This window comes from Abramis brama, assembly GCF_963993115.1.
Source record: "Abramis brama genome assembly, chromosome: 4".
Taxonomy (NCBI): Eukaryota; Metazoa; Chordata; class Actinopteri; order Cypriniformes; family Leuciscidae; genus Abramis; species Abramis brama.
The window spans coordinates 42,720,934-42,734,222 of record NC_139966.1 but is presented as its reverse complement, the minus strand read 5'-3'; the positions used below and the strand labels follow the sequence as shown (position 1 = coordinate 42,734,222).

At 40.2% G+C, this 13,289-nt stretch overlaps 1 protein-coding gene across 1 annotated transcript in view; it reads right to left on the bottom strand.

Annotated features, from left to right (window-relative positions):
* Window positions 1–13,289, bottom strand: part of snd1 (staphylococcal nuclease and tudor domain containing 1) — a 170,218-nt gene that overhangs the window by 26,895 nt on the left and 130,034 nt on the right. The window contains exon 18 of the mRNA XM_084110583.1: window positions 1,835–1,976. Coding sequence (XP_083966709.1) covers window positions 1,835–1,976 — 142 coding nt within the window. The remainder of the gene's footprint in view (window positions 1–1,834; window positions 1,977–13,289) is intronic.

Genomic DNA, 13,289 nt, shown 5'->3' with positions numbered 1-13,289 from the left:
AGTTTGGAGAGAGTGTGAGAAAGGGAAAAAGGAATGACTTTCAGCTGAAAATAACAATCTTGTTTCTCTAACGAGCCCATCTCTTCCTCTCTCTCCCTCTCTCTCTCCCTCACTCCCTCTCTCTCTCCTTCCCCATCTCCATCTCCATCTCCAATCGTCTCAGTAGAAAACATTGGCCAATTAAACAAAGGAAAAGATGCACACTTGCTGGTTCATCTGACAAAAAACAAGCCCTTAAAAACAACAAAAGAGCAACAACAAAAAAGCCAAAACAGTGTAAAGCTGCAAACATGCTGCATATTCAGCTCAGCATTTTTTCCTTCTTATCTTCTCGCACTACTTCCTCGCCTATTTCCTGTTTTCTATCTCACGTCTCCCTTCGTTTTTGCACTGCATTTGGCGTGACCTGCTTTTCTCCTGCAGCTAACCAGATAACCTGAATAATTACCTCACAAAGAACTGAGTGAGAGTGTGTGTGTGACTTGCTGCTGGTATTCATTTGGTGTGATGGTTACTAGACATGGCACAGCCGTCTTCGCTTCCTCTCAGGGCAACCCACAGGGGTTAAAGGTCATCTGAGGAACTAAAGTGATAAATAGACAGGGGTCCAGAATCTCACTCTTTTCTCTAACGTTGTCCCTTAGTTGTTTTTAAACCTGTAAAAACAGGTTTTGACACCTGCAGTTTTCTGAGATGGAGTTATTTGAATCCAAACCGCACACTAAAAGCGATAGGATTGTAATGCTACTGGCAATGACAGCCACAGATTTATTATAAATTCATGCAAATTAATTAATTTGCGAATTAAGACACATTAAGAGACCATGAAAGTCAATTTTATGGTTCTGCCAATGAAGTCTGCCACTGGAACATGTCGAGACCCTAATTATGAAACCCATACTGTTGTTTGTTGCTTAATTACAATCTTTTTACTGTTTCTAGTGTGTGTGTGTGTGTGCGCGTGTGAGCATGTGAGCATGTGAGAATGAGAGAGAGTGTACGTACAAGTTGGTGATGAGTGAATATAAACAAAAGAGGGATGAAAAGTGTGTTTGTTCACTAAAACAGCTCCTTGAATCACAGGATGGTTGGTCCCATCATGGACTAGGTCACTACCAAGGGCGATTTAAATGTCATGTTTAATGACTAGCTGCCATCACACTGAGCAGAAAGATCACTCGGGGCATTTAGAAGGCAATAAACACAACCTGCAATGTTACCTAACTGGAGCTTGTTGAAGCGGCTACATTTAATAATCATCATATCTGGAGTCTGAAGAACGCCCTTCAGATATGATGTCATATTCATGCCTGGTTGAATATGGAGTTGGATTAGATGCCTATTAGTGAAAAACCCTGAGAGTTTGTCATCTAAACATAACAAAGGAAGCCAATTTAAATGATGTGATTCATAAGGCTTTTTGCTGCTGACACTGTTTAATCCAAGTAGAACGCTATCCATTAGCATTTCCATTCACTTTTGCAAAAGTATGTGACTTGCATTCTGGCATCTTTGCTCTTGGGCACAGACGTTTTTGTTTTGTTTATTTCTTTAAGCCAATCACCTGAGCCTTAAAAGTCATGTGGCTAATCACCCCAGAGCCAAAGGACAACTAAATTACAGATACCGTCTGACTGAAGCACCACAGGAATGTACACAGACCCAAATCCTTCACTTACCGACTAAGTTTGGGCCATGACATGAAGATGGGGAAATATATAATAAAATAAATTACATTCTTAAACAAATACACACACACACATACATATATATATATATATACATGTGTGTGTATTTGTTATATATTGGTTTAAGAAATGAGGACAGCACTCACCGGTTTCCACGTCCTGTGCATAGAAGTGCATTCCATCTGTGATCTCGGTGACATACACGGATCTGTATTTTGCCACACGTTCTTTCTCCTCCGTGAGCTGAGCCACCTCTTCTTTTGGTTTCTCTTCGTAATTGGCCCAGAGCTGTTGATAAATAGACATTTTCCACAGTTTAAAACAGGATCTAAAAATAACCAATGCACCAGTCTTATAATTAACATGCTTTGCAACCCATTATACATTATGAAGTAAATGGGGTTAATTTTGATTTCATGTTCACTTAAACCTATTAACACCTCTGACTGAACCAGATCTGAGTGGTTTCATCGGTTGGTATCAGTGTGAACGCTGCATTTGTTGATAATCCCTTCACATGATGGGTTGGTAACATTTACCAACCCATGACAAGGTCTCAATGACCTCTGCACTTCACGGATGACAGGCGGTATTGGCTAGATTTGAGCAACGCCGTTAGAGACAGAGGGCAGAGCATCACGAAGAAAGAGCAAGCTCATTAAGACTTGCGGTTGCAAATCACAAATATGAGTGTACGAATTTCAGCATAGTGCCAAAACGAAGGGCAAGAAGTTCTACTTTATCAATGCTTTATGAAGTGTCAAGAAAAGAGCCCCTGCGTGCAGTCAAAGCAGTTTGTTTTGCTTACTAAGCGCTGAGGGATGGGTCTTACGAAATACAAACATAACGAATTATCAGGCTCTTACGCAACTGCCCCTTTACATCAGTTTGGAGGCTTTATTAGCAAATGATGTACATCAGCTTTTACCCGTTATTCCATTATTTTATTTTTTCTCCCAGAGAGCAGGAGGAAGCTAATTACAAACCAGACTAATATATGTTCAAAGTGCTGGTTTTAGCTAATTATGTCCACTAGGACTGCAGGACCAACATTTACAGTCCAATTTCACCACCAGCACCAGAAAAAAAGTGAGCATTAAAAACCCAGCCAACCAAATGATAAACTACAGGGTCAAACTACCCAATTACATCTGATTATTTCCCTAGAGGTGTGACCAAAACCAGAAAAAGAAAAAAATGGAAGGAAGAAAATGATTTCTTGGGGAAAAAACAGCCAGGTTAATGAAGATCTAAACATGTCACGCTCTGCAAACCGCTCCACAGCAAGGGCGTTAGTCTAACCCCACTACCCACAATGCCCTGGCACAGTAACACAAAGTTATAACCAAACCTGCAGGACAAATTGCAGTCACCCAGATTTGAGTGTCAACACTCGTTACTATGCCGACTGTCACAGTGTCATTTCTGGCACTGCCGGTCAGTGCAGACTCTGCGCTTCCTGTGGCCATGTGACCTCTGACACTCGCCATAGAGGCAAGGGCACTTGAGACACGCGAGCAGGCGGACATATGCAAAATCCGACTCTCTCACGTATCCTCCTCTGCAAAAGCACAAAAGAAGCCACAAACACACACTCTGACTCAAAGAGACACACTGCACCCTGGGCAAATGACCTTCTGTGAGCAGCCAACCATTCTTGTTTGTTCCACATGAGTGCAGGTATATGACTGCTGCTGGGCGGGGTCATGAAGAGAAAGGATTTGTGATGTATTCTGTCATTGAGCTGCCTGTGGCCTAAATCCATAGCAATAAGCCACAAAAAACAAGTGTGACAGAGTGAGAGACAGAACGAATTAAACGACAGCTTTGTTGCAAGCTAACAACAGTCCTCAAAGGACAAAAACAAACAAACATTAGAAGCAGAAACATGAGCGAAAACCACTAACATGGGCTAATGAGAGACTCTAAACTCTGATTGAATAAGCACTGTTTGAAACAATGGTAAAATTGTGATAAATCACACATTCAATATGAATACAACAAAAGCCTCTTCATTGTAAAGTTTTGCTAATGAAAGAATTTATTAAATCCTGTGGAAACCATTATGAACCAATCTTTCCTTAACAGTTGTAATCCACAATTTTCTCAGGCCAGATTTGCTCGTCAATTTTCTAAAGTTTGAGTGTTTAAACGATTATAATAAAGGTTTAGGGCATTACCTTGGTTGAAATAACAGAAATACATGCTTTTTAATGGCTTATTGCTTTATTGGTTGTAGTATCAGCCGTTGCAAGCCGCAGTTTTTGCCCAATAGTATGTTAGTGTGACTTTCCCTGTTGTGTTGAGCACTCAAGGAGAGGTCAGACTTTTCTTCAGGGACTAAAGATACAGCAGAGTTACATTCATAAAAACTGCATCTCTCACACACCGAGTTCAGGGGAGGGGGCCGTTCCAAACGCTGATGAAAGGTGACAGCGTGTCAATTCCAATAGAGTGTGTTCCGCCCAGTGAGAGCGAATCCCCATCAACACCCAGAGCGCATACACACACAAACACACAGGGCCAAAGGGAAAGAATCAAATGTATAGTCCAAGTTCATACCGGAACACACTGAATTTACCTGCCAAATTAATCTACATCTAAAAGAGTTATATGCATCAAACACTGCTACACTGCAACTACAATACCCATAAGTCATTGCACCTGAGGCAGATAACCAGGATGTCTTTTTCCTGCAACAAAGATAGTAAAACTTGGGCTAATCCAGCTTTTTTTAATAAGGCCTTTCATTTTGTCACAGCCATCTAATAATGCTTAAAAAAGCCATGCTTTTTATTATTAATCAAATTATACTTGGTTAAATCAATTAAGCATTCATTATATTCATAATGAAGGCACCTTTGGAAATAAAGGCTCATTAATTCAAGAGAAGGCTCTTTCTGAAACTTCTGTGCGAGACATAATGGCACGGCAGAGTTATCCAACACACACACACAGCATTCTTTCACAAAGTGTGCATAAATTGGATACTTGGAAAACCAAGTGCGATGGGGGCGGTGCTATGGGGGAGACTATTGTTCGCATTGTGTGACAAAAAAATATCTAATTTAAGAAGTTCACTGGCCATTAGCGGTGTATATTTAAAGACAAATCTTTTATTTTCTTTCTATTACAGAACAAGTATAGGAATAAACAGATGGTTTATTAAACTCTGAAAATATTTGCATGCAAATTTGCTAGCAGTGCTTTTGTTCTTCAAAGTGAAATAATTGAAGGAAACACTTCAGTAAATCTACCCAGCAGTCTGGAGACTCTGTTCCACTGCAATTCTTTGATAAAACCAAAAAAAAAAAAAACACAAACTTGACAGAAGTTAACATTAAACATCTGAAAACTATTTTATTTCCAGGGTATTGGAAATATTGATTTATTCTAATAATGTGCACAACAATGCATATGACAAATAAATGGTAATTGATCAAACAATAATAAAAAATAAAACATATATAAATAAAATAAAAAGCCTGGAGTGTGCTGTCCACCACACCTGGAAAATGCTAAATATCTACCAAGGTTAGGAACAAGAAAAAGGCTGCAAATGGATTTCAGAAGATACACAACCATACCTCCTTACACAGAGTCTGATTAGGCCTGCCCTAAACGACAGCTAAACACGTGGGTTATGCAGTGCTGGACTAATACAGGCATAAAAACAACAACAACAACAAAAAAACTGAATGGTAATCGGAGAGGTAAGATACATTATCAGGGTGTTTTAGCATAGTCAATTAAGGTCTACGACCCATTATGTCCGTCTGCTCGATTCGTCTGTGCATATTGATGAAGCTATTAGCAGTATGGAATGACTAACAAGACAGACATGCCTTTACGTCCAATGCCTTTTTACACCAGAATCAACAAAACCATCTGCGGATGGATATGCTGTCGATATGCATTACCAAATGAATGATTCATCCACTGCAGAAATACAATACAAATGCGACAACCTGTATATAGATACACAAGCACAACCACAAGTGAATGATCTGAGCAGAAAAGCTTTTGTCATAGTCGTTTTGCATTCTTTATGATATCACATCATGATCTTGAGTGCATGTTTTGCAGAAGATAACAAACTGGGAAGCCTGAGGTTAAATTAGGATTTCAGGTGTGGAGGAACCCTAAAATCTAGCGGTCATTTTGCTCACCCTATTGGTAACATTACATTTATCTCCAATCCCCCTAAACGTAATATCTATGTTGAAACACTTGTTTATAGAGTTCTACATATGCCATTAAAACAAACAAAAGAAAGTTAGAATTAGAATAAACATTATGAATATAATTAAAAATAATCAATAAAAGTAGCAAGCCCGTGACGGAATGCGACCATAGTCTGTTCGCAACTAAAACACAAAGCCGATTAGCATGCATGGCTATGTGCTCCCTCAGAGGGCTGGGAGGAGAGAAAAAAAAGAAAAGAAAATCAATGTAAAAAGATCCATGACTGACAACAGCACTAAGCCTCGCTCGTTTGAACTCCTCCTGATTGACATCTGACAGCTATAACCTCTGACCCCAGCAGACGCCTACATCGAAGCAGGACACGGAACCCAACCGCAGAATATGACAGGACTGTTTCGCTACTGTGCATGCTAACAAGATTAGCAAGAGCGCAGATGGATTAAGTACTACAGTAATGGGGAGGTGCACCAGTGTACTGCACGTTGGGAGGTATTAAACACGTTTATACTGCAAATCTATTGATTTTCATGATCATGTCATAATGGAACAATAGACATCCATTGCCCAATGAGAAATTTCAAACATACAGGTCCAGTTATGCTTTCTGAAATCCAAAGTGAGTTCACGAGAGCGCCACGATGCATGCGTGAGAACTGAGATGATGACGCTCACGATCATTTGATGGGAAAGTGTGAAAGGTAAGCCATTCATTTTGCGGCATTGATAAGGCACTTTTATTTTTTCTCGTTGGTTTCTCATTTTTTCTCGTTGGTTGGATTCGGACATCCAGGAAACGCACACTTCAGACCCATCTGCGTCATCTTCTCAGTTCTCGCGCATGCGTCGTGGCGCTCTCGTGAACTCACATCAGAGGCCTACACAGAAGAAAATTAATAGTTGAATAAAGTTGTTATATATATTTTTTTGGTGCACAAAGTATTCTCGTCGCTTGCTAAACTTAAGGTTGAGCCACTGTAGTCACAGACTATTTTAACGATGTCTTTGCTAACTTTTCTGGGCCGGCAGAATACAATTACCTAGCAGCCTATGAAGGAGTGAGCCAGCTCTCACGATTTCATCAAAAATATCTTAATTTGTGTTCTGAAGATGAACGAAAGTCTTATGGGGTTGGAACAACATGAGGGTTAGTAATTACTGACAGAATTTTCATTTTTGGGTGAACTAACCCTTTAAGATGAGAACTACCAGTGACAGATTGCATGTATTTTCCAGGTAAATGCATGCATGCATAATGCGAGAGAGAGAGAGAGAGAGAAAACATATTTCATGCTTATGTGATTGTAAAGTACCATTGCACTAGAAGGCAGGAAAAAAAACAACACTCTGGGATTTCACTGTCAACATTTGTTTCACTGGTTCTAATGTACGCAAGCACACGGGTCTATCCGGTGACAGAGGGCAGACCGACTATCCATCAGGCGTCCCAAAGTCCACATCAATCTACTCAGGGACGCTGACAAACACATCAACCAAGCGACCTACACTGTCAGCATCCACTTAACCTGCAAACACTGAGCTAGTGCTATAAACTCACTTAGCATAATCACACACGCAGTCATACACTCATCTGAACACACACAGAACACTGTAAGCTGGATAAATGCGGCGTTTTCCAACCCAACCAACTTAAGATGGGGTGACGTTGGGTGAACGCAGATGGGAGGGGTGTGTGGAGCAGAGGTGGACGTGGAGTCTTGGATGTGGTTACTTAGCGGATAAATTTATGCATTAAAAGTGCCCAGGTGGCATGGCACTTTGGGAATCAACAGCTGCGAGATGTCAGCATGCGGGGAGCTTCTCTTCAGCCTCATATCACCGACAGCAGCTGTTCGGATGCAGTGGCGGCTGCGCAGCTTATACCGCGGCTTACACCGCTAATGTCACCGCCCTCCTGTCAGCCGTTACAAATTCCCACCAGCCTGAAATTCCTGCACGGTAAAGGTAAGAAATCACCAGAAATTCTGGGCCCCCGTCGCAGTGGCGTTGGTGTTGAAATGCTAAGTGATTTAGCACCATTTCTGTGGGGGTTAACTATGGCAATGAAGCCTGTTTGCGCAAAAAACCCAGGCTGGTTTTGAGGGGTCTGGCACACGTCGCGACTACCCACCCGCGCAGATGATGCCCCCAGGGAAACGCGGCAGCATATGGGGCCTTACACAACAACACAGACTTTCTGCTCCAATGTTGACTTTACACACAGCTATTAGAGGAAGAAGATGACAATGTAGTTAAAGAAAACAAAATGATGAATATAAAAAAAAACACCACTGCTGACAAGGTTGAGCATATAGCCAATAGAATCATCTGATCAATCTGAAAAAAAGAAAAAAGTTGCCAGCCACATCCAGTGTTTTTGATCATTTTCACAAAAATGTCATGGCCCCCAGTATATTTTGTTGTATGAATATCTGAACATGCAATATATCAAAAGAACAGACCATCTGCTTTAAACAAAAAAATAAAATAATAATAATTTATTTCCATTTTATTCTAGCTTCATGCATTCTTTATCAACACTTGATTGTAGGTAAGCTTCACAAAAAAAAATTGATTTGAATGTTTGCAGTCAATTGTAAGAAAGGGGCAGGGTTTAAGCAGACTAAATGATTGAAGTCCGGTAAACGTTGCCATAGAGCATCATTTCGACAGAAGATTAAAAGTTGCGAGGTCAAAAAAATAAAACAAATGGAACATATGCATGGCTAAATTATTCACAATAACATCAAAGACATGCATGCAGTAAAGAGATAAGGTGAATTTATATTTCATGCCAACTTCAAAGCACCAGCAAGTATGTTCAAGCTAAATTGGCTGTAGAACAAGTGGTTGACTATCCTGCCCATCCCTAGACTCAATTTTGTTGTCCCAGTACAAGGAAGATGTATTCAAAGAATCGAATGCACTGGAGGAGTTCTGACATTCCAATCTGAACAAACCTCCTGATGCTTCTACAAAGCTAAGAAAAATAAAAGCCTTTCAAATCAGTATTCATTTGCAGTAAAGACTAGAAGCGGAGCTATTTAAAGCGGCTTATTTCCAGCTAGCCTGCCTACCTGCTGTCTGCCCACACTTCACCGCATGAAATAACCACATGCGACATATGTTTTAATCAGACTCCGTCATGACAGAGGGCTTCTGGGATAGACGCGGAATTCAAGTGAAGTCTTCACCCAAATCCATTTATCAAATAAACCGTGTTTACACAACCCTGACATAAAGAGGTTTAATATTTCCTTCTTTATGTTTCTTTCTGCAAAGGAGTCAGCATACACAAATGTGTGCAAATTAAAAGCAAAATAATCCACTTTATTTAACCCAGCATGTCTTGATGCCTGGTTGTCATGGCTACAGTTAAGCAGCCTCTTCATTTTCTCAGATCGAATATTCCACCTCTCGCAGCTTTGCTCATCGACTCGCTTGCATCTGACAAACATCGGCGTTTAGCTATCTTTACACAACGGAGATACTGAGAAGCTGGGTAGTAAAAAAAAAAAAAAGAAAAAAAGAGGTAAGATGACAAAGAGAGAAAAATTGGACTGACATCGACAGCCGCTCTATAGGGGGACACTTATGTCCTGAAGGAGGCCTGGTAGCCCACTAAAACCAGTCACATCCCCCACACACACACACAAAACATGGCTGGCTGCAAGCCCATGGCACAGATGAGACAGAGTGAGGGGAAATACTGAGAAAAGGGAGATGCATGCTAGGAGAGAGAAAGAGAAGCGCATGAGAGAAAGATGAAAAGAGGAGGTGAAGCCCGAGTACGTGTTTACATAACAGTGCAACTCCTTGAGGGTAGACAAAATGCCTGTCTGTTTGAGTAGAGCAAAAGAAATCACTCTAGAACTCCTAATTCAAAAGGAAAAGTGCACTTTAAAGAAAGAGTTCATCCAAAAATTTTAATCTCCATCATTTATTCACCCGCATTTCATTCCAAGCTCGTACAACTTACTTTACTGCGTTGAACACAAAAGGCGATATTTGGAAGAATCTGCTGGTTTGTCTTTTCCATGCAATTACAATGAATGGGGACTGGAGCTTACAAACCATAAAAAAGCACCATAAAACTATTAAAAATGTGGTTCATACATAATATTTCAAGTCTTCTGAAGTTATATGATAGATTTGAATGATAAATGTAGTGAAATTTAAGTATTTTTCACTGAAAACCTTAACATCTGTTCATCTCCTTTGACCAACTGATTCAATAAAAAAAGGTACTAAAAAAAGATTCAATCATGAATCTGACATTGCTACAGCATAAATGTGTCAAGAAAAGCTAGAATGGTGATGTCAAGTTTTAAACTTTGTCACACAAAGCTATCATTAAACATTCTCTGTACTTAATGAAGCATTCATTGTAATAGCATGGCAAAGAGGGACAAGTTCAACCTTTTGAAAACCATTTGTTTTCCATGGAAGACAAAAAAAATCATATGCATTTCAAACAATATAAGGGTGAATGAATCATGTCAGCCTTTTCAATTATAGGTGAACTATCCCTTTAAGATGTTCAAATCGTGACCATTCACTCTGAAAACTGAAAACAGGAAGTTGTGAGGTGAATCTGACACCGTAATTTGATTCGGATTCAATCCGATCAATTCTTGATTGAGTTTCTTGTGCTAGCGTGGAGTCCAGTCCTGGCCATGTGCAGCCGTGTTTAATAGAATCGCAGGCTCTGAACCACTTCCTCTCGCTCTCTGGCCCAACACACACTGACAGCACATGAAAAAGAGCCCGCTTGCTTTTCTGCTGAAGAAATGGCTCTTTCTGTCAACGAGCCTGTGGCTTTCTGTAACAGCAACCCAAAATGGCTCTGTGTGCAGTCCGACACGGTTAAATTTATGTCTGGATGTTAAACCTACGGGTCCACAGGGGTCAGGAGAGGTCGTCATGAGAGACTGATAGCCTGGGACAATGGAGGGGAGCTGTATGTGATTGATGCTGAGGGGTCTTAACGTAACGGCCCGCTACAACTCTTCAGGCAATCGGATGTCATAGAAGTAACAGAAACACACACGCATGAAAGAACCCAAGGAACACAACAAACACAAATAATACAACCTCCACACTTGCCTACATTCAATGACAGATGTAACACTAAAGCCTTGAGGGAATTGCGTCAAATACATACCAAATGATCGGGAGAGAAAGCAAGAAAAAATAAAAATAAATTTTATTAGAATAAACCAATTTAAGTTAAGCTCTATGGACATAATCTGTGACAAGCTGTTGATTAATATGGACTCATCCATCAGTTTGTGTCAAAAAAGAAAAGAAAAAATCATATACAGTAATGCAGGTACAAAGGAAGTCTATGGGACAAGATATTCCTGAGGGTTTAAAAGCAGAAATGTGATTAACAAAGTATGTACAAGCAAGCACTAATACCGGTAATACTAATACTACTAATAATATAATTATTTAACATTCATTTGCCAAATTTTACCCATGAATTAAAAAAATATTATTATTATTGTCAGTATTGTATGCATGACTCAAACTGTTCCCACAAACCTTAAGGCCTTAAGTTACTTTATCATATGCATATTTTTACAACCCGAGGAATGAGTCGAAATTATTTTCCTTGGTAAATCAACAGTATGTCACAGATGCAGTTGACAGCACTTAACTTATATTGAACCCAGTTGACAGCACTTAACTTATATTGAACCCAGTTGACAGCACTTAACTTATATTGAACCCAGAACATTTGTGTAAAAATTCACCCATCACAAACCCATTACCAAATGCATACAGAGATGATAGCAATTGAAGCCTCTAGAGTAGAAAAAGCCAAATCTTTCCGTCACAACGCAGTCCACTCAACAAGGTGTTTGCAGCCATTTTGCTCACAAACATAGCTCCGCAAGTAAATCAGCAATATGAATGAACAAAGAAAAGGGAGAGAACGAGTGTGTAAAAACTGGAGGGAGAGTGAGTGGATGCATTCAGGAAGGGAATTGGCAGCGGATCTAAGAATAGCCTCTCCCTGCACTGAGGACTTCGTTTTTTTCCAGAGCAGGTAATAAAGAAAATTGATGAGCCGTTAGCTGAATCCCAAAGCCCTAGAACTGCCGGCTTAAACCTGTCTACTGTGCTCTCAGGGGTATGTGTGTGCATGGCAGACAGAGAAAGAGCCACGATGACCTGCGAAATAGAGAAATGCAGGTGGAAAGCGCGAGAACGCTGTTTGCTGAAAGCCGCTGAAAGCCTGCGTTCTCTGAGGTGGTCTTATCTTGCTGTATAATGATGGGTTTTAGGCCCAGGAGGCTTCAGACGCATTTCTGGACCACAACATTGCGAGAAACTCTTACACTTGAACCAAATAAAACAAGAAGCCTCTGAAAATTCATCTCGTTTTAGAAGAAAGCTGTCAAAGAGCCTAAATTGATTCAGGGAAGTGATCACATAAGAGACTTCTCAGTAAAAAGCAGCTGTAACGCCACTGGAGTCTGGTAATGGACCGGCCGTGAGAAGGGCTGTTATGACATGACTATGGAAAATGGGGAAGGACAGTAGCAATCTCTGTCAGCAAGAAACAAATATTTAGTATCTATTAACCAGGAATGAAGGGACGTCCCACCGCCAAAAAGCATCAAAAACACAGTCAGGAGCGTCTGCTCTCCGTAAATGTTAGTGGGCGTGCGCAAGGGAAGGTCCACTCTTTTTAATTACTGGCGGGCGATTAGAAAGGACACCTGAAGCGACAGCCGAGTTGAGGGTACTAAACGTTTTGGCGGCGGAGAGTTTGTACTCCCAAAAAGGAGCAAATGTCAGCAGGCTAGAGGGAAATGCCATGTGTGCCTGTGTTTAAATCCAATTGGAAGGAACAGAAATACAGTCTCATTCATTGCACAGAGACACACACAAACACACACACAGAGTGTGTGGATCTCAGAGCAAGTGACTTTTACATCTAAACACTATCGAATTTAAAGGACAAGTAGACAGTTTTAGTATTCCTTTACTGTCATATCCCCAGGCAGCAGAGACAGAGGGACTCGATTTATTACAATATTATAATATACTGTAGCAGTTCGGAGTCACTAGGAGTGCAAACAAAAATGAGCCTTTTCTTTTTACACAATATATTTGGAACCTTCTGGAACAAAAAAAATCTAAGGATCTAAACATGTTCTATCCCACCTTGAATATGGTAAAAATACAGAGCATGGTCAATATTTTTAGTATTTTTTAAACTCTTTGCTACATATAATTAATGTAATGTAATGTAATGTAATATAAAAGAGTATAAACCATTAATGCCTCTCACACAATACGACCAGGAACATTTATTAGCTAAATACGGTCCATTATAACATCACCAATCACAAATTATTAAAGAAATCAGGTCGTGTCATAATG